A 21971-nucleotide genomic window follows, 5' to 3' on the forward strand; every position below is an offset into this window, starting at 1 on the left:
TAACCAGGTTGGAAGAGACCCACCGGATCATTGAGTCCAACCATTCCTATCAAGCACTCAACCATGCCCCTTCGCACCTCGTCCACCCATGCCTTAAACACCTCCAGGGAAGGTGACTCAACCACCTCCCTGGGCAGCCTCTTCCAGTGCCCAATGACCCTTTCTGTGAAGAATCTTTTCCTAATGTCCAGCCTAAACCTCCCCTGGCAGAGCTTGAGGCCATTCCATCTCATCCTGTCCCCTGTCACTTGGAAGAAGAGGCCAGCAGCCTCCTCTCTACAACCTCCTTTCAGGTAGTTGTAGAGAGCAATGAGGTCTCCCCTCAGCTTCCTCTTCTCCAGGCTAAACAAGCCCAGCTCCCTCCGCCGTTCCTCATAAGGCTTGTTCTCCAGCCCCGTCACCAGCTTTGTTGCTCTTCTCTGGACTCGCTCCAGAGCCTCAACATCCTTCTTGTGGTGAGGGGCCCAGAGCTGAACACAGTATTCAAGGAGCGGTCTCACCAGTGCCGAATACAGAGGGAGAATAACCTCCCTGGACCTGCTGGTCACGCTGTTTCTGAAACAAGCCAAGATGCCATTGGCCTTCTTGGCCACCTGGGCACACTGCTGGCTCATGTTCAGTCGCTGTCAACCAACACTCCCAGGTCCCTCTCCTCCAGGCAGCTTTCTAGACAGACTTCTCCTAGTCTGTAGCACTGCATAGGGTTGTTGTGCCCCAAGTGCAGGACCCGGCATTTGGCCTTGTTAAACCTCATGCCATTGGACTCTGCCCAGTGGTCCAGCCTGCTCAGATCCCTTTGCAGAGCCTCCCTACCCTCCAGCAGATCGACACTTCCACCCAGCTTAGTGTCATCCGCAAACTTGCTAAGGGAGTCCTCAATGCCTTCATCCAGGTCATTGATAAAGACACTGAACAGGGCTGGAACCAGCACTGAGCCCTGGGGAACCCCACTTGTCACTGGCCTCCAGCTGGATTTCACACCATTTCCCACCACTCTCTGGGCCCGGCCATCCAACCAGTTTTCCACCCAGGAGAGTGTGTGCCTGTCCAGGCCAGAGGCTGACAGTTTCTCAAGCAGAATGCTGTGCGAAGCTGTGTCAAAGGCTTTACTGAAGTCCAGGAAGACCACATCCACAGCCTTTCCCTCGTCCAGCAGCCGAGTCACTTTGTCATAGAAGGCGATCAGGTTAGTTTGGCAAGACCTGCCTTTTGTGAACCCATGTTGACTGGGCCTGATCACCTGGTTCTCTTGCATGTGCTTCATGATAGCACTCAAGATCACCTGCTTCATGACTTTCCCTGGCACTGAGGTCAGACTGACAGGCCTGTAGTTTCCTGGATCCTCCCTGCGACCCTTCTTGTAGATGGGCACAACATCAGCCAGCCTCCAGTCCAGTGGGACTTCCCCAGTCTTCCAGGACTGTTGGAAGATGATGGAAAGGGGTTAGGCCAGCACATCCACCAGCTCCTTCAATACCCTTGGATGAATCCCATCCAGCCCCATAGACTTGTGAGTGTCTAGTTGGGCTAGCAAGGCTCTGACCACCTCCTCTTGGATCACGTGAGCCTCATTTTGCTCCTCCAGCTCCTGGGTTTGTACACAGACGGAACGACTTCCTTTACAATTAAAGACTGAGGCAAAGAAGGCATTAAGTACCTCAGCCTCTTCCTCATCCCCTGTCACTGTTGTTCCTTCTGTGTCCAATAGGGACTGTATGGTCTCCCTAGTCCTCCTTTTATTATACATATATTTAATTTATATATTTATTTATTATTTATATAGTTATATATTTATATAAAAATATATAAATATATTATTGATATATTTATAAAATTATAATTTTAATATTTATATATTTATTATTTATATATTTTTTATATATTTTATATTTATAGAAGGATTTTTTGTTATCTTTCACAGACTTTGCCAATTTGATTTCTAGTTGAGCCTTAGCCCTTCTGATTTATTCTCTACACAATCTCACTTCCCTCCTGTAGTCCACCCAAGAGGCCTGTCCCCTCTTCCAGAGCCCATAAACGTTTCTCCTCTTCTTGACATCACTCAAGATATCTCTGTTCAACCAAGCTGTTTTTTTCCCCTGCCAACTTTTTTTCCGGAACATGGGGATGGCTTTCTCCTGAGCTGCTAGGATTTCCTTTTTGAAGACCTCCCAGCCCTCATGGGCTCCCTTGCCCTTGAGTACTGTCTCCCATGAGACTTTGCTAACCAGCCTTCTGAAGAGTTCAAGGTCTGCCCTCTGGAAATTTAATGCTACTGTCCTACTAACCACCCTCTTCACTTCACCTAGAACAGAAAACCCTATCATCTCATGATCGCTTTGTCCTAGGCGTCCACCTACTGCCACATCCCTCACAAGGCCTTCTCTGTTCACCAACAGCAGGTCTAGGAGGGCACCCTCCCTTGTTGGTTCACTCACAGAGTTGTGCAAGGAAGTTGTCTTCCACGCACTCCAGGAACCTCCTAGACTGCTTCCTTTCTGCTCTATTGTACTTCCAGCAGATATCAGGAAGATTGAAGTCTCCCACAAGAATGAGAGGCATTGATCTAGAGATTAACCCCAGCTGTTTATAGAAGAGCTCATCAGCTGCTTCTCCTTGGCTGGGTGGTCTGTAACAGACTCCCATCACAAAATCTACCTTCCGGTGGGCTCCTCTGATTTTAACCCACAGGCACTCAATCTCCTCATCACCACAATCCATCTCAATGGTGTCCAAGTCCTCCCTTACAAAGAGGGCTACCCCGCCTCCTCTCCTACCCTTCCTATCCTGCCTGAAGAGTTTGTACCCCACCATAGCTGCACACCAGTTATATGAGTCGTCCCACCACGTTTCCGTGATGGCAACGACATCATAGGCTCCTTGCCCTACGACAGCTTCCAGCTCTTCCTTCTTATTCCCCATGCTGCATGCATTGGTGTAAATGCACTTCAGCTGAGCTGCTGAGCCTTCAGCCCTCTTAGAGGGAACAGGGTTCGTTCCCAACTGCCTGGTAACTGAAGTAGCTAACACCAGAGTGCCTGCATCTCCCTTAGCACCCCGAGGTGTGTTCTCCCCCACTTTCTGTGTGGTGAGGTACTGGTGGTCCACACTAGCCCACCCTCTCCGAATCACCATTGCCCCACGTCCAGGCTCGTTCCTGTCTAGCCTGGGCTCAACCCCCTCCCCCTTCACATCTAGTTTAAAGCTCGATTTATGAGCTTAGCTAGGTTTTTAGCAAGGGCTTTAGTCCCCCTAGGAGACACACTTGTCCCATCCTCAGCAAGAAAGCCTGGAGGTGCGTAAGCCACTCCATGATCAAAGAAGCCAAAGCCCTCTCCTCACACCAGGCTCAGAGCCAGGCATTAATTGAATTATTCTTCCTGACTTCCCGCTCCTCTCTATTTAGCCTTGGGATGGAGCAGAATACTATTTGTGCCCCAGAGCCCTCTATCATTTTCCCAATGGCGCTGAAGTCATTCTTGATGGCTTTGGTCTTTTTGTTTACTAGATCATCATTACCAGTTTGGACTACTATCAGAGGATAGTAGTCTGTCTCATGGACCAGGGAAGGAAGTTTTCTAGCTACCTCCTTCCCTGATGCCCCCGGCAAGCAGCAGACCTCTCTGTGGAGCGGGTCCGGTCTGCAAATGGGTCCCTCCGTTCCTTTTAGGAGGGAGTCCCCTACAACAATCACCCTCCTCTTCTTCTTGATGGAGGATGTTTTTATCTTTTTCTGAGGATGATGTGGCCTAGGGAAGGATTCTAGGCTGTGGGAGCCATCATCCTCATCCTCAGGGTTGGATTCCACCTGCAGCACCTGGTACTTGTTCACCAGGGGGATCTGGGGTTTTGGTGTCTGGGTGAGGGGAGCATGAAAGAACATCTAGTTCAAACTTTCACAGGACAGGGAGCTGATATGAGATGATCTAACAACCTGTCCAGTTATGTCCTAAAAACCACCAGTGACGCAGACTCCACTACATTCTGGGGAGGGGGGGCAGTTCTCTCTGTAGAAAATGTCTTTCTTACAGAGATAAAAACCTTTCTCCTGGTACAACTTGTCTCCATTGCCTCTTGTCCTGTCCATGTGGCATCTGTTGAACAGAGTGCTTCCAGCCCCTTGTTTCTCTCTGTGGCATCTGTCTTCTCTGTTTCACCTAACACTTCCTGCATTACAATGGCCAGGTTGATTTCTATGCCAGTCTCTCACTTATAAATTAAGAAAAGGTAACAGGACTTCCCCAACTTAGAAAGGTATTGTGAACTCCTCACATAATATAAATAAGTCAAGTTAGCAGTTGTAAAATAAGTATACACATACATGCATATACACACATCCACTCTGTACAGGTGGTATTTTGTCCTGCACATTTATCCATACTGTTGACATAAGTCTGTGGTATATCTGAGTGTATCTGGCAATGTGGGGAAAAGACTGGACTGCCCAGGACCTGATTTGATTAGGCATGAACCACATCTGAGATCACCTGTGCAGCCCATGTTAAGATTCTTAAGTCTGATTTTCAGGTGACATTGTATTTTCCCTGAACTGCAGGGATAATTAGTGACTGTTGAATTAACTGTGATTTATCAACAATAAAAATTCCATTGAAGTTTCTTTTTAAAAAAAAATAACCCACAACAAGACAGATATCACAAATAGCTAACAATGCATTAGTTTTAATTTCCATAATATCATGCACTCAGTTTAACAAAGGCAAAAGGAAGAAGGTACACGCATAAGCGTACTTCTGCTCTAAACAGGCTTCTGATCAATTCAGTGGCAATGTATTTAAGTCATAGTACCCACCAGTATCAAGGCATCTTAATTTTCACCTTGAGAACTCCAGTTTTCCTTTCATAGTGCTTAGCCTACTAACTCTACTTGGCTTTTGAGAGGAACACAGTTCCTATTTTTGTCTAGTCAGTTATTAAAAGCAAATCTACAGATTTAGATTTTAACTAGGAAGCGACGCTCACTGATCCAGCAGCATATCTAGTTTTATCCACGAGCACAAAATATTTGATAGGAAAACAGACACAGTCATCATTAAGAAACTGCTTTCTCATGTGTAAGAAAACACCTATGCAAGCAAAACTTCCTCTGTGCTGCAAATTACTTCAAGTATATCATTAAATACCTCTTCTCTTTGCGTTCTCACCTTTGACTTAACGTACTTTGTTCCTTCAAGCTGTAGTTCAGCAAAGACTATTCTCCGCTGCATTTCAGTAACAACCACAGTATCACATCCTTCGCTATGATTCACAGAAAATTGCATCTCTATAAAGGAAACTATGCTTCCACTCACATTTAGGTTTGAGCAAAAGCAGTTATTTTAGTTCTAGCATAGTAGCAAAAAAGTAGTATTTGAAGCCTATTCATGCCCAGATGAAGTAAATGCTTATACAATGAAACGAATTATACATCCATATTTTCAGAATAACCAATCCTAAGAATCAGGATAGTTGTCTTGCAAACAAAAATACTTAACACAAAATCATTATTGGAACAGTATACTATTGCAAACTATAAACCTCCTATTTCAGTTTAGCATTTCTTTACTAAATTGAAAGAAAAGTAATTACTGAGGGCACTAATTTTACTCTTTTCAGTGTTTTTATTTGCCACTAATAAGTATGCTTTAGTTGGACCATTGTTATATTTACAAGCGCCTTTATAAATTAAAACACTCTCCAGAATCTTTCACTCCTCAAATTTAAGGACAATCTGAAAAAAACCCCAAACATCCAAACAAACCCACATAATTAGTCATCCTCAGATCTCTATTTCTACAGTACTGTTTATATGACTAAACCTTAACTAGTACTGCCTAACATCGAAATCAATCCTCGCTGAAGTGTAAAACTAAGTATTTCTGTTAATGAACTAAACAGTGGGTATGAATGGAAAGATAGGGAAAATGTGTCACTCAATTTCAGTAAATCTCTTCAAAGCACAATAGTTAACTTGTGCTTTTTTTTTCCCCCCCAAAGCTGAACATATTAACAAGTACAAAGTCACAAAGGGAAAGCTTTTTTTCCCTGTTGTTTAAATACAAATACACACCAGACTTAGTAATATTTCATGTTAAAAAAATTTAAGAAATAACATTTCAAGTTCCCTCCTGGGGTCTGTGTAACACATTTGCCTATAAAAGCAATCCAGAAAACAAATTTTCACTCCTCCTAAGTAACACCTAAATTCTACCTTTATCATCCCTTTTACACTTTCATTAAGAGTATAAAACAGCATTTACCCTTCTGTATGAAAAGGCACTGGGTAGGGCAGCTACTTCTCTCTTGCTTTATGGCTAATCAGACTGCACAGCTATGTCTGGGTCACAGTTTTATACTCTAACAATGGGCAAGATGTACATACAGCAGCTGGACATTGAAGGAAGTCTTATGCTTTCCATGAGTCTTGACAAACCTGCTTCATGATACCAGCTTGCATCCTGTCTTTTTTTTGCCTGACCGCCTTCACTCTTCCAGCATGATATACCTTCTCCCCCAAAACATCCAGCCTCTCCATCACTCATAGCTTATTCTGTTCTCTATTACCTCTGGTGACAGAGTTAATGATCACACCATATCTCTCTCTCCCTCTCATTTCAGCTATATCTTCCTTTATTGTTCTCTAACTTCGCTCATACACAGTACCTACTTTCCTCTGTGCTCAAAGCAACTAAGATCCCTCTCATGACTTGTGTTCAGACTTCAAATATTGCCAAGTTAACTTTCTAGTTGCACTGAATCTCAATCCATAACCTCAGTCACCATTCATCGCCACTGATTCACTTCTGCACTCCTCAAAAAGCTGCTAATTGCAGGACTTTTATAGAAATTTTCTTTTGGAAGAAATGAAATTGTTCTAAATGGAAAGACATTTACATAAGACCCAAGATAATGATCTTTCATTATCTATGATATTAACAAGGACTTCTTATGTGCTTTCTACATATTACCACCTATTTTTCTGGCCTTAACCTTCTCTATTACGTAACACTGCGTAAAGATCTAGATCAGATTTATAGCATTTTTAATAATCTGCAAAACAAAGAAATCAAGCCTTACTTGAATCTGGCTTCCCAAAGTACTCCACCACTGAGGTGGTAAAATCAGAATAATCACCTAGCTCCTAACTGTTCTAAAGAAATATTTCAGTTCTCATTTGAATCCTTTTCTGTATTTATGTAATTATGCCCTTATTTTTATTATAAGCCATTCTGTTAAGACAAGTTGTACAGAAAATACTTAAATATTGTCTATATCAGCAATTTCATCTAAAATCCAGAACCGAATCTTAAAGTCTGCATTATAAAAGCCAAGCCCCACCCATTATTTGGTCTGTACCAATCACTAGTTTGAAATTAATTATTTCCATACTCCTCTAAAATGTACTGTCAGTCTTAATTCCTTGGAAGTGTTCCCCCCGCCTCTTTGTAGCATTAGCTCTTCTTTTAAAAAACAATTTTGAAAGCCCGTATCCAAATCATCTAATAGTACTGCCTACTTTATTAATGGCATCTCATTTTCTGAACTAAGCAGAAAGAGAACCGGAGACATCGTACTTGACAAATTGAAAAAGGTTCTAAAGCCAAAAACATAAAAAAGTATTTCCACATAAACACGGATACTTGTTGTTTTAACCACATGCATAAAGGCACTTATTGGAAACACAGTAAATTCAAGAAAGCATGATTTGCTTACCTTTGAGAGTTCCATTCCAGGTCCACATTGTTTGCAGAGGACGCAGTTTCCATTGTGGTCCCTAAATTCTTGCTCTCTGCAATCTCCAGTCTCACAAATTACCCTGTTTAGCTTAAAACAAACAAACAAAAAAAAAGTAAACTGACTAAAACAATTAATCTGTGATTAACATATAACTATAAAATCTAGATCTGAAAAAAAATCATGTTTATATCTTAAAAATAACTTTCTGCATTATTAAAAACTTCAAATATGGCAATGAAAATTAATCATCTTACTCCAAATATTGATAAATGGCCTGAATTTTTAGGGTTCTCGGTACTCAGGGACTTGCAATAATTTTACAACTTTTAGAAGACCTGCTTGATATTCAGCACTTGTGTAATGTCAAGAACACTCAATTGCTTGAACATTAGTTTAGGTTCCTCACCTTAATCAATATTACAAAAAATGCACGTGACCATTTACCATACCTACAATTTTCATGAGAGGAAGCCGTCACGCTGCATTATATTGCCACATCTCATTTATTTCTGATATTTTATTTCTTTAATGAGCTATTACAATTGAACAAAGTAAAATCTATTCCTTTAAACATAAGTATTTAGAGATTTGGAAAGGTCACTCGATCCTTTAGGATACTTAAAAAAACCCACTCCAAATCTGCACGACTACTACTTATTCTAAATTTCACTATCAGTTTATACTTAGTGGGCCCAAGGAGAGAGAATCCAATTTCTGCCTTCAAAGGTGTTTAAGTACATCATCTAACCAAACGAGAAACTAAGGTTATGAGAAATACCACAAGCAGTAAAATCAGCCATGAAAAGTCTCAGTATAATCACTGAAATACTACCCCAGAATATTAGCAAGTCCTGTGAGCTCCCTTAATACAATTTTAAATTAAATGCCTACATAAAGGCTCCCATCAAAAAAATTCCTGTCTACAACTGCTACTATATTCTTTCTGTATTAGTCTTTGCAGAAAGACCAAAGCCTTTCTGATAGCCATGAAACATTACTCACCCTTGGTTCTACAGCTTGTCTCTGCAAGGCAGAGCTTTAGTATGCTTAGTATGCAATGTAATCATGTGCTACGCCATGTTCTGGTGATAAACTGAATCCTCTGAACTCCTAAAATGCATGTATTCAGATGCCGTACTAAAGCGTGACTGCTGCAAATTGTCTAGAATTCCTGCCCTCTCTCTGAAGTGAGGCAGTATCACCTTCACAGCACTATATTCACCTGTATTTCCTGTCACAGTCCAGTCCTTCCATGGAGAGGCTCACAAGGTAATTTTTTTTAATTGCACGTGAGGAGTGGCAAGAACTTACAAGTCACTTAAACAAACTCACTTTTAAACTAATAAAGTGTATATCCAATTCTATGCATCTATGTGTTTAAAACTTTTAGTGTTAGCAGTAATGTGTAGAACAAATTACACCATTCCTGTGTCCAGTAAAATTTTTTTCAATGTTCATCCTGGTGGAAAGGTATGAATATTTAACTTACCAAATATGCTAGTAAAATTATGAGCATCTTCAGTTTATCTTCTGCTTGTAATCCCTTAGCATCCATTTCTTAAAATTAAACCTTTCTCCCTAGGAAAAAAAAAAAAGGGATAAAAGGAAAAAAAAATCATTAATATCATGTTGTTGTGTACACTGCAAGTGTCGTACGTCCATACTACCTCATGTCATTCAGCATGTCAAAATATTTCTCTGTTAACGGCACTAAAATGTTTCAGACAGATTTCTGGAAGCTAAACAACAAACATATGCTTTAGAAATTATGTTTTTTAAACGATAAAGCTATTTTTTTCTTTAAGAACCAGTAACAAATAAATGATAAAAAAGAAGAACAACTATTTGAAACAGCTGTGGAAAAGAAAGGTCTAACTTGGGATTAAGTTTCTTTATCATTAAATCAATAAACTGCACGCCCACAATCATTAAAAATATTGTGTCTGGACAACAGAACATTTTTTCTCTGCTTACTTTCCTTTAGTTTGAGTCTGTGTTAATCTCCAGTTTCTTACTTTTTGGTTTTGTCAAATACCTCCTAAGCAAATGTAACTTCTAGTTCAGATATTCAAACTATACAGCAACAATAACAAGAAAAGAATAAATAAAACCAGCCTACATATCCTGCTATATTAATTTGATCCTAACTTGCACGACCACACTATAACGTCGCTGCTTTCAGCAAGATGGGAAAAATGATGTTTGAAATATTTTTGGCCTACTTGAGGACTGATGTTTAATTACAATGCTTTAAAAGACAGAAGACACTGACAAATCGAAGGATGAAACCCAAAACATAAGGAAAGCAGTACAGAAAAAGATTAAGAACAGTTGCAAAATGCTTTATGAACTATACCAAGCATAATACAATTCAGAAAACATACAACCAGAATGAGCATAAACTGCAATTAATGCACAGTTTCACATTTTACTGCATGGATACCTCAATTAACAAATTCCAATCCATAAGAAGAAAGTGTACTTCAGTGGCGCAATTGATATATTTTAAGGTAAGTTGTATTTTGAAGTGTAAAAACAGTTAAAGTCTTCCAGGAAAAACAGAACACACAGAGAGGTGTGTCAGGTAACACTCTACAGGAAAGCCAAGATTACATTTTAATGGTTATTTCTCACTTAGTGATGGTAACGGTCTATGGGCCAATGACAATTATCAGATTATATACATGTCAACATGCCTAAAAATGACAACATACACAAATACACAGATATACCTGACACAGCTTGCTTTTTTCATTCTGAAGAATGAAAAAAATAAGCTGAGAAACATGAAACAGGAAATCTCAAAGAATTCTGGATGATTAAAATACAACAGTTTGATGTAAAAAGTACTGCAGAACAAATGGAAAAATGGAAAAGGAGAGTCAACAAACTTGAAAAAATATTAAGGGCACAAAGATGCCAGGAGAAACTGACAGTGCTAATGCTGCAAAGAAAATTAAGTGCATTTGTTCCTATATACTAGCAGAAGTATATAGGAACAAAACAATTTCTAGTAATAGCAAAGACAAAAAAAGTGGACAGAGACAGTAAAAATACTGTTAAAGAGAAGTTTCAAGAAATGTTTCTTATGTATGTCTGGAAAGAAATAACGTGGATAAAACCCACAAATAATATTAAATACGTCTTCCGGCTGATTAGTAACTGAAGATCTGTTAAGTAAAAACAGATCAAATAGAAGACAAATTGTAAGACTGCACCTCAATAGTCTTGTAAAAATAGTACCAGGAAAGATTTAAGCTTGCTGCTGTTCAGCTTTTATACATTTTGGAATGCTACAGAAATTCAAGAGTGATAAAGTTATGAAAAGATTGAAAAAGAACAAAGAAGAGTAATACAACAAACATCTCTCAGTAATATCACAGAAAAGCAGCACTGCAAAACAAACTTGACTTCATTTGTTTCAGAGAAGACATGACAATAATGCTAAAAGTCTGAAAGCTAAAATGACACAAAATGAATAAATATTAATTCAAAGAATCACGCTGAAAGGAAAGGGATTCAGGAGAAAAAAACCCATTGACTTCTTGATTTCATATACTGGCATTCAGTGGAAAAGGTTAAACACTATTTGCTTTCCTAATTGTTAGAGGAGGCAAAATTTTACATAAGTGTGCATTTGTAATGAAGCCATAAACATAACTGAGTTGCTTGGAACTGAATGTCAAGTCATTATTTCAAGTCATCAATTTATAATCACTATATTCCTTAACAAAATTATTGTTAAAGAAACAGAACATCACACAGGTCTAATGTAATTATGACTATCTATATAATACCAACAACATTTTAAAAATAAGATTCCTTATCAGATTAAAAATATTTTTAATTTTAAGATTTAATTTTACTTGTGAAAATAGATGTATGGCATATCAAAAAAGAAACTGACATAAAAACACACAATTATGATGACATTAAAGCTTCATGTAGAATTATCAGTACAATGTTGTTGTAACGTAGTAAGCCTAATGATCCAAAATTTGGAGCAGTGAGCAGGTCACCTGAAGTACACAAAATATAAGAAAAAACAGAACAACCTGATTAACTGGCCAGGAGATTCAGTACTTGCCATATTGTTGCACTAACACTATAATAGCTTTATGCAATGAAGCCACATACATCCCATACCTTTTTTCAATATGCAATAACCTGAAGACTTAATACTACAAGAAAGTTAGCATATAATCAATCTATTAATACCAATAGTGAAACAAAGTTAATGATATATTTTTATGTTTGTAATAGTCTGGATTAAAAACAAATGCCACTTCTTTACAGAAAGCAATACAGTATAACATGCAGTATTAAAAATGTTGCTGGTCATGCTGACAGCCATTATATCAGGTTTTGGAGTCATCCTGTCTGACACATGATGATCATCTTATAGCATGTACCTCAAAGATTTTTAGAACACAGAAAGCACATAGAGAAGCACGCTGTACTAAACCACAATCTGTTGGCTTAGGTGTAGAAATTTTATTGCACCAATGAAATATTTTCTATTTAAAAGAAAATCTACTGCTTTTATAACAATCTTGCCAAGTCCAACACCTTCAAACATCACGAATTCCAAAACCCAGAAAAAAATTCCAAAATAAAGTATTTTAGAACTGGCAAAAGAACTACTACGGACTTTCCCAACTCATCTACTCATTTTACTAGGCTTCAAATTTGTTGACTGATCATTGAGTGCACGATGTAATCTCATAGCTTTAGGTCCATGATGTAACACAAGATATCTTCTAAATAATTTGTCTTTTATAATCATCAGATCTTCCAAAAGAAGCTACTAGGTCTGAGGGCCTTAAACTTCAGTACACTTCAGTATGTTTAGTAGCAACAAAACATGTTCAAATCATTTCAAGAGACATGCATGAATGCCTGTGGTATTTTATCATGCAATCATTGTGCTTATTGTTCCAGTTCCTAAAAAAAAAAACTCACCAAAGACTATATCCTGAATATAACATACAAGAAAGAAATTAACTGGTAACCTCAGTTCAGAGTACAAAATAAAAAAAAAGGTTTCTTTTCATAACATTTTAATAAAATAATGCACATGGTTAAGGGATATTAACAACTCATTGTATCGAGACCAACTCCCAGAGGAGATATAACTGTGCCAGCTGCTTGTCTCCCATTTCTGTCTTGGTTAAAATCCCTGCTTAAAAAGCAGACACTGCAGCACTTAATAGTATGTTGCCATCGGGCAAATTTGTTCTGTCTTGATATCAAGCAGCATACACCGAAGTCTATTGGACACAAGCCACTCACCTCATCTGCATTCAAGTAAGAAGTAACTAGAAGAATTTTTTGGCTGTAAAATACATACAACCAAACAGAAGCTCAATAGATTTAAAGACTATTTGTTCCTGGTTTAGGTATTGATATTTACAATGCTGAGTTCAGCTATCCTCTTTACTGAAAGAAAACAGCAGACATATTTTGGGTCAGTAAATCATTCCAAACACATCATTTTAGGTTAACAGCAATACACTTGCCTAAAATACTCAGGAAAAAACAATACCATTGGTAATGTACTGAACTCAAGATACAGAACCTCTATTAAGGAATGCGGTTGCATAGTTTTAAGGTTGTGAGGGGCCTATCATGTATACGTATAAAGAGGGTGATATCAAACAATAAATTAGGAACATAAATGTATCATGGAAGTCAGAACTTCCAACCTTCCAGAGCCCTAGAATCCACTGTTCGCCAAAATTTACTCCTCTGTCTACTTTCTTGCCAGTAGCCATCATTCTATTTCAGAATCAATCTGTCAGAAGAATACTTCTTCCTTCTCTCCAAAGAAAATAAAGTTTTACCATGAGAGAGACATCACCTCAAGACTTGAGGCAGCATTACTAAATTATGGCCTACTAGTAGGTTTCTCACACATATAATCATTGAAACTTTGAGGTCAATACCATCCATCTTGTAAGGAAAACATCATAAGAGGTGAAGGGTCCCAACTTTAAATCTGGAAAAATTAAGCAAATTCCATAAATTCCCCATAGTTGATTTGACATTCATACTTAGTGATGACTTTTCATTCTCTCTAGACCACTGGCAAAAAGTACTCCGAGAAGTTCTGGATAAGAAAGAGGAATGAAAATACGATCTTATCTTGCCAACAGAGGTCTCTGGCATCCAATGAATGGGATCTCAGCTCCCTTCTAACCACCCTGTTTCCCACCTGCAGCTGTCAACTGCATGCAATAAAATGACAGGGAGTAGCAGATGGTTTTAGCAGAGTCATTGCCCCATGGGCAAGAAACAAGAGAAGAAAAAGTACTTACGCTGCTGCAACGATAAAGACAAAGGGAACAAGTTAGGGACAAGAACTTCCACTACAGAACTACGCACTGTTACTCTGTCTTATACTTCTAAAACACCTTCCCTTTAAACCTTGCCCACAACCCTTCCATTTGTGAAGCAAATGAGGTCGCCCAACCAAATTTGCTCCAACTGCTCTGAGGGGAAAAACAAAATACTGTCAGCTAGGTAGCATTCATCACATGAAATATTGTGTTGAATAAATATGCATTTTTAGAAGCTGCCATACATGAAATCGTACAAAATTAGACAACTATGAATTTATTTCTAGTTCTGTAAAGATACAGAACTAGAGAGCAGACTAAAGTTGGAACATTGTGTTAAAAAACATTCATATCTATTTTAGGTGCTGAGGGAGGAGAGAAGGATTTACACATGGCCAGGAAATATTTCACTCATTCTGAGTACCAAATGCTTTAAGTTATGTCAGCCAAAGTACTTGACTTCACAGGAATAATGGTGATAATAATTTAACACCTCAAAGAAGCATCTCTAAAGCGTCTTCACCATCATATACAGCATTTACAGAATTAATTATATCCTAGTGTCTCGAAAGTGTATAATCAGCAAAACTTGAGACTGAACTATGCAATCCATCTCTGGCTTTGCTCCTTAAAAATGATGCTCTAAATCCATGCTAGAAAAATTACATAAAATAGTAAGTCATCTGTGTTCTTCGGCATATCCAGACTGCCAGTAATTAGAAATCAGAGTGAAATACTGTAACAAAGGTGCAATGCGGTGACATTTTTGCTACAGTTAAAGGTTTTTAGAGGATAGGAAGGTGTGATTCACTCAAGAACTCCTAACCCCATTGAACTTGACAGGATTATTCATACAAATCATGAATAATTCTGTGCTTCAACATGAAAACCGTGGTTAAAAAAAAGTTGCTCCATCTCTTTAATACATCCCCCTTATCTCAACTTCTAGAAGACACTAGTTTGCCAGATGGAAGCTCAGCATAGAGCTGCATTTGTAAACATTTATACTTAGATATGTGAATAAGTAATACATTAAAATGAGAACACAAATAGTGCATTCATATTTATTTTATACTAAAGTATACTAATAGTTCTTTTTCAAAGCATTACAAATTTCAAGAATCACAAACTGTAAAGCACTGGACTGGTTAACACAGTAACTATTGCAATAGTGCACTCCTAACGTGCTGCATCCATCCAGCCAACCTTTTGTGGCTTTGGACAGTGTGCAGTGTCTTAAAAAGCACAGACATGAGTTACTTCCATTCTCAGCATTCTCTTTTATTAGGATTTCAACTTGCACGTTGTGGAAACTCAGGAACAAGTAACTTATTGCCTGCTTATCTGACGATTTAAACATCTAATCGATGAACTAATAAAGAAGTCTACTTCTATTTCTAAAGAAAACTCCTTTGCTCATATGGCAAGAAGCTTTCAGTTAATAGAACTAAACTTTTACATGCGATGGTGAAGGTGTACTTGAAAGAGACTATGCAGTAGTTAACAAACCTACCAACACATAGAAACAATCTGTCACCTTTTATTAAATATTAAATGCTACCAGATCCCTTTATTAATTTGATAAATGCACTCATTTAATGCAGCTGCAAGTATAAAGGTGGTAAATAGGTATTAAGTATCAAGATTTTCCACGAGTATCGGGTACAGCTTTCAGTTCAAGGTCAGATAAATGGAGATGGACATCAGGAAAGGAAGTCAAACAATTAAAGGCTTTTCAACAGAACCACGTTTGCGGCTTTCAACCTCTCACCAGCCAAGAAAAGTTACCAGCTCCTGTTCCTTCAACTCCTGCTCCAAAGCAGTTTAAAGCGAATAGCAACTTATTCGTGCAGTAGACACGAGAAGAGCTAGCGGACAGACAGACCGGCTTTCAGGGGCTTTTCGCTGCTGGAGAAGCAACCCCAGGGCTCTCGAGAGCTGCAAAACCCTTCGCGGCGGGGCGCCCTCCGCATTCCCCCCTCCGCCCCGCTGCAGCCGGCGCTTCCCGCCGAGGGTCCTTCCCATCGGGAAGGCGGAGCGGGCGGGGCAGGGTGGCCTCGGAGCCCCCCCCCCTTCCCCCTCAGCCCTCGGAGCTGCCTCCCCCCCCTTCCCCCTCAGCCCTCGGAGCTGCCTCCCCCCCCTTCCCCCTCAGCCCTCGGAGCTGCCTCCCCCCCCTTCCCCCTCAGCCCTCGGAGCTGCCTCCCCCCCCTTCCCCCTCAGCCCTCGGAGCTGCCTCCCCCCCCTTCCCCCTCAGCCCTCGGAGCTGCCCCACTGAGGGAGGGGGAGGTACGATCTCCCCCACACCTACCTGCCGGGCGCTGCGCCGCGGCGCCCGCCGCCACCGAGGAGCGCTCGCCCCGCTTCACCTTCCCGCGCCCCGCCTCGCCTCGTCGCCCCGGCAACGCCGCGCCGCTCCCCGCCCTCCCGCGCCGGAGGCTCACGTGACCGGCCGCAGCCAATCAGCGGCGCCGCGGCCCACGTGCCCCGCGTCCAGGCGGCGGCGGGAGGGCGGGGCAGGGCGGGCCGAGGCGTCGAGCGGGTCCCTGCGGGGGCTGAGGCGTCGGTAGTTTGGGTTGGAAGGGACCCCAAAGATCATCCAGTTCCAACCCCCCCGCCATGCGCAGGGGCACATCCGACTAGATCAGGCTGCCCAAGGCCACATCCAGCCTGGCCTTGAACACCTCCAGGGCTGGGGCAGCCACAGCTTCCCTGGGCAACCTGTGCCAGTGCCTCACCACTCTCATGGTGAAGGAGTTTCTCCTTGTATCTAGTCTAAATCTGCCCCTCTCCAGTTTATACTCATTATCGCTCATCCTATCACCACAAGCCTTTATGAACAGTCCCTCCCCAGCTTTCTTGTAGCCCCTTTCAGGTACTGGAAGGTCGCTATAAGATCTCCTCGGAGCGTTCTCCAGGCTTGAACAAGCCTAAACTCTCAGCCTGTCCTCATATGAGAGGCGCTCAGCCCTTGGATCATCTTTGTAGCCTCCTCTGGACCCGTTCCAAAAGCTCCATATCCAGCCCTTCACAGAGAATACATTGATCACAGTCACGAGAAAGGGTGTACTTCACTGCTGTTTACTGTGATGTAAATTAGGAGCTTCCCTTAAGCTGGTGATGCTCCAACATTGGTGAAACCAATCTTGGAGACCTTGGTGAAAGAACTGTTATTGCGGGGAGGTCATTAGTTTTCCTTCTAATGAAAAGATTAATGATAACAATGCAGTATAGAAAATTGTGTGGAGATGCTTGGAACTGAGCTAGTTTCTGAAGGGAATGAACCATGGGCTATGCTTGGCAGTCAAATGTTTTCAGATAAACAGAATTTTTGGAAGCTTTTAACAGAGATAAAATTCCAGAGTTCACCAGCTATGGGACTTCTGTAAAAACAAGTAGTGCTTATTGAATTACAGCAAGATGTCTGCAAAGAGATAAATGGTTGCTATAAAATGAGGTGTTTTTAATTTTTACAATATTAACTAACTCAGCATCTACAGGGGTTTTAATGTAATTATCTTATAAAGGTTCTTCAAAGACAAGTTTTGCTTCAGGACCCTTGCCAGCAGAAGCTCTGCAAAAGGCTGGAATTTCAGTGAGGAATGGCATGCTACAGCAGTGCATCTGTTGTTGATGGCAGCTGCTGCACAGCATGGAGCATGCTACATCCTCTCGCTGTTTACAGACAACTGGTTTGTATGTTATTTGTTTTCTTTAGACACCAATAAAATGTATTGCAGGAGTTTTTCTCAGTGGAGTTGTCATGTGTGTTTCAGATACTCATTTTAAAGGAGTATAGTTAGGGAAGTGTAGTAAAACATCCCAGCGTTCTTAAAGTGTTGACCAAACACTGAGGATTACCATATAAAGAAACATCAAGACTCCCATCAGACAGGAGCTTACTATGCCAATGAATTAAAACCAATATGTAGTCTGCAACACTGAAACTTAAGTGTTTAATTCCTTGTTGTAGCATGTAAAATATTTCCTCTGTATGTAAAGTGGACGACTTAATTCCATTCATCAATGAAATCTGTTGAAAATTGCAGGATTTCTTTTGTTTTAAATCAAGATGCTTCTAAGGTAGTAGAAGAAATGAACTGTTAGAGCAACAACTATGGATGCAAGTATACAGATTTGCACCACAGTACAGAAAGCAGAAAAGACATGTTTGGAAAGTAGTTTCAGCTGACCCCTTTGATAAGACTATGTTGTGTGACATATCTGATGTGGAAGCAGAAATTGTACAGCAATAGGAAGTTGTTATCTCCGTATCTTAAATGCTAACACAGTTCCCCCAGTCAACTGTGAGATAGATCTACTCTTGTTATGACAGCTGTTGGAAACTGATGTCAGTATAACTGTGCAATGTCTTTTGATCGTCTTAACTATTACAAACCTTAAAATATGTTCATGATATTATCTAGGACACACTGTTTGGAAATGGCTCTATTTATAATCAGAAATTGCTCAAGCTATTTTAATAAATAAATGATATACCTGTGAGTTTCCTACTCAGATTTGCTTGAAAAAGCATTGTGAACTTTTTCCTTCTGAAGACTTAAGCCTGAGGATTAATTAATGTTTATGCAGCACTTTGTAGAAGCAAAGTCACAAGTGCCAAGAATTATTATTATTTAATATTTAAAAGTCAGATCAATGAAAGACTAAACTGTCAGAGAACTGCTATTTAAAACAAAAAAAAATGCTGAAACTCCTCTTTCTCCTATACTTAAATGAGGCCAAGTGTGCTTTCATTTCAGTCTCACTTACATGCAGACAGGCAAAGATCTTTTTCAGTTTAAATGGGTTAATGCCCACTTGTGTTTAAATATGTAGGCAGATTACCCAAAATCCTAGGAATATTTTACAACGAAAAAGATGTTTGTTTCTGAAATGCATTTCTAGTGCCTAAACATTGCAAATATTTGTATACATGAGTCCTACACATCAGTGTAATGTATCTGATTAATTAATCAGTGTTGCTTCTGTGCACAGCTTTACCCATTTGTGTGATGGGTCAGATCCTTACCGGGATAGTTTAATTGTATTAGACTCACAGAGCTGTTTTGACTTCTGAGGAAAAAGAATCCATACATTATTTTTTTAAAATGTGCTTCTCTTTCTACTTTACAGCATACAGAGGTATGGTTTAGAAAAAAATTTCCTCAGAAAATAAATGTGCATGTTGGAAAGCTAGCAACAATCAAGAGAAGACTGGAATGGTAGAGGGGCTCATCAGTGAAGAACAGAATTAATAAATAAAACCATTTTTCAGAATTACAGAAACATGTTTTAGTACGTTGTTGTCATTTTAGGGAAAATTATAGATTTTGCTTTGGCTATGCCTTAAACAATATTCTTCCTTGACAGCTATGTGCACTTTATTCATGCAGTGCTAATTACTTTCCTTATAATATAATTGACTTGCTAAGTCAGAATATGAATTAATTGGTGGTATAGAAAACTAAATGATACCAAGTCAGGCTGAGTTAATCTCTGTCTGGCATATTATCTCTTGATATGCTGTAAATTTAAAATTTACATATACAAACATACTTTTAATTAGAAGAAACAAAGTTTGCAGACTGAATAACACAGGCTGACTGCATTTGTCTGGAAGTGTTGATAACTTAATCTTATTCAGGTTTGCATGTTACTATGGTGCATACTGAAATATGAAATTCTTGAGGGTCCTATGGACAGATAATCCTAATAGTTTTAAAACAATGCTTAACAGCCTTTAAAACAATGCTTAACAGCTATCAGTTATATTGAATTTTAGTTGCAATTTGTTAGTAAACAGAATTACTTAAGATTTAGATACACTTAAATTTAGATTTAAGAATAGACATCTAAAGTCAGCATTACAGAAGAGCTCACTATCCACCATTAAGACTAGATTTTCAAAGAGCTCAGTGTCTGGAATGTTGAACTTCTTTGCAAGTCTGGCCCCGATTATGGGTTCCAAGTTCTTCTGAAAATCTAAATTATATTTAAATACCTACAGAAGCTTAATTCTTAATTTAACAGACTAGCTCCAGCTGCAGGCACAGAAAACTCATGGGTTTGGCCCAAACTCACCCAAAAATCTGGCCCTTTAAAAGGGGCAGATCTATAGTGGATAATCCTAAATCTTTTAATGATTGTTCCTTTATAATGGATTTCTGAAGTAAATGTCTCAAATTTTCCTTAGCACAGTGCATATTCATAAATAATGAATTTGAGCAACAGAATACAAAATCCTGTGAACGGAAATGGCTTCACTGAAATAGGAACAAAACTTCCATGAAGTTCAGCAAAACCAGGTGTTTGCCCTACATAAGCTTAAGATTTCTTTAATATCTTTATTATAATGCCTTAAAGGAAACATATCATCAGGTTAAAACATTACTTTTATTACCAATACTTATTTTCATATGGCATAGTTGAACTATCATCTCTTCAATCTTGAAATAAAACCATTTCCCTTTTATGTTTATAGATTTTGTTCTTATAACTTGTGCAAGGAGCCTTTTTTCATCTCAAGGGTGAAACTATTAGTGTTGTTTGAAGAAGTCACAGTTTAATAAACACACTGAGAGCAAAGAAAGTATGCACAATGTGCAGGAAATATGGTTGGACTTTTCTTAGAAAACAAATACTCCCCTAAGTCATGTAATATTTGTATTCGAGTATGACTTTACAAAACTATAGACAATAGGAATAAGCAGTGCACACAAAAATCTTATATACACCTAAATATCAGGAAAAAAAATGCTTCAGTTTGCAATCACCTATATATTCTAGATAGTCTGTTCTTAATATACTTCTGCATAAGAGTTGCCAATAAAATATTGCATAAATAATATACAATCATTCAAATCATTCAACCTTTGTACACACAATGGTGTGTAGTATTACTGTGTATGTATAATTTCTTAAAATCTTGCAATACAAAACAGCGAAAAAAAAAATCAAAATCCAGTACCTGTTGTCTGATGAAGTTTTCCAGTGCCCAGGCTTTCTGCAGCTTAATTTCACACTGCCAGAGCTCCTGTATTAAATCCTTTTACCTCCTTTAAAAAAAAAAAGAAAAAAAAAAAAGTATGTCAGCACAAGCCCAGACGAAACTCTAAATCCGGGAAAATAAAATTAACTATGCAGATCAAAGGCAGACGAGCACTGAGACCAAATGCCTGTAATCTGATCAGTGATCAGTTGCCACACATCAAAGGCAGTGCTCTGGAGAGGAAAAAAAGCTCCTTTTCCAGCAGGTAGTTGCACTGTTAAAATGTGCCTTTCAGTACTCTAGTTCTTTTGTTAAAAAACGGTCACTAACTTTTTCCCCCTTTCCTTTCTTGTCCTGGGAGAATGCACACGATTCTGAAATGCTTGGAGTTGAGTGGCTGGATCTGTAGCTTTTGAGTTCCCAAGCTGTGTTGTGGATTGTGTGTTGGAAGCTTTCCCCAGTGCCAGCGGGTTCCGCTTTATCCCTTTCATCTCACTGAGCTGCAGATCCCATGACATCATTCAATGCTGTGGGACTGGTTAGAGAGCTATAATACAGCCTGTGGGGGAATACAGCTAAAGAGAACAAGAGTTTGCATGATTTCTAATCAGGTTAGTCCATTGTAACCAACCCAAGGCTCACTGCAAAGTTTTTGCTACATTAAAGTTCCCTCCTGAGTAGCGAGAATAGGGTAACTATAACGTTTTCTTAAAAAAGATGCTTTATAGTTTTGTCTGCAACAGGAAGTTACAATTTTCCATGAAGTTCTAGAAGTCAGACATGCAGGTCAATCTGCTAGGCAGCTGTAATACATGACAGAAAATCACTTTGTTTGTCTCTTCATGGAGATTTGGAGAGGAGGAAATGGTTTATTTTGTGCACTGGAATTGTTTTTTTGCACTGGCAAAACA

The 21971-nt window shown here is 39.4% G+C and overlaps 1 protein-coding gene across 2 annotated transcripts in view; it reads right to left on the reverse strand.

The window, feature by feature from the left end:
* Positions 1–21127, reverse strand: part of TNFRSF19 (TNF receptor superfamily member 19) — a 64069-nt gene extending 42942 nt beyond the window's left edge. Inside the window, exons 1-3 of one of the 2 annotated variants that reach the window (XM_069883191.1) lie at positions 21040–21127; positions 9224–9312; positions 7711–7821 (exon numbers count right to left, since the gene is read on the reverse strand). In XM_069883191.1, coding sequence (XP_069739292.1) covers positions 7711–7821; positions 9224–9289 — 177 coding nt within the window. In that variant the 5' untranslated portion in view covers positions 9290–9312; positions 21040–21127. Of the gene's footprint in view, positions 1–7710; positions 7822–9223; positions 9313–13026; positions 13051–21039 lie in introns of those variants that run through there. The other variant, XM_069883199.1, reaches the window with a different exon arrangement.
* Positions 21128–21971: the final 844 nt, after the last annotated feature.

This window comes from Phaenicophaeus curvirostris, chromosome 1 (assembly GCF_032191515.1).
Source record: "Phaenicophaeus curvirostris isolate KB17595 chromosome 1, BPBGC_Pcur_1.0, whole genome shotgun sequence".
Lineage (NCBI taxonomy): Eukaryota > Metazoa > Chordata > Aves > Cuculiformes > Cuculidae > Phaenicophaeus > Phaenicophaeus curvirostris.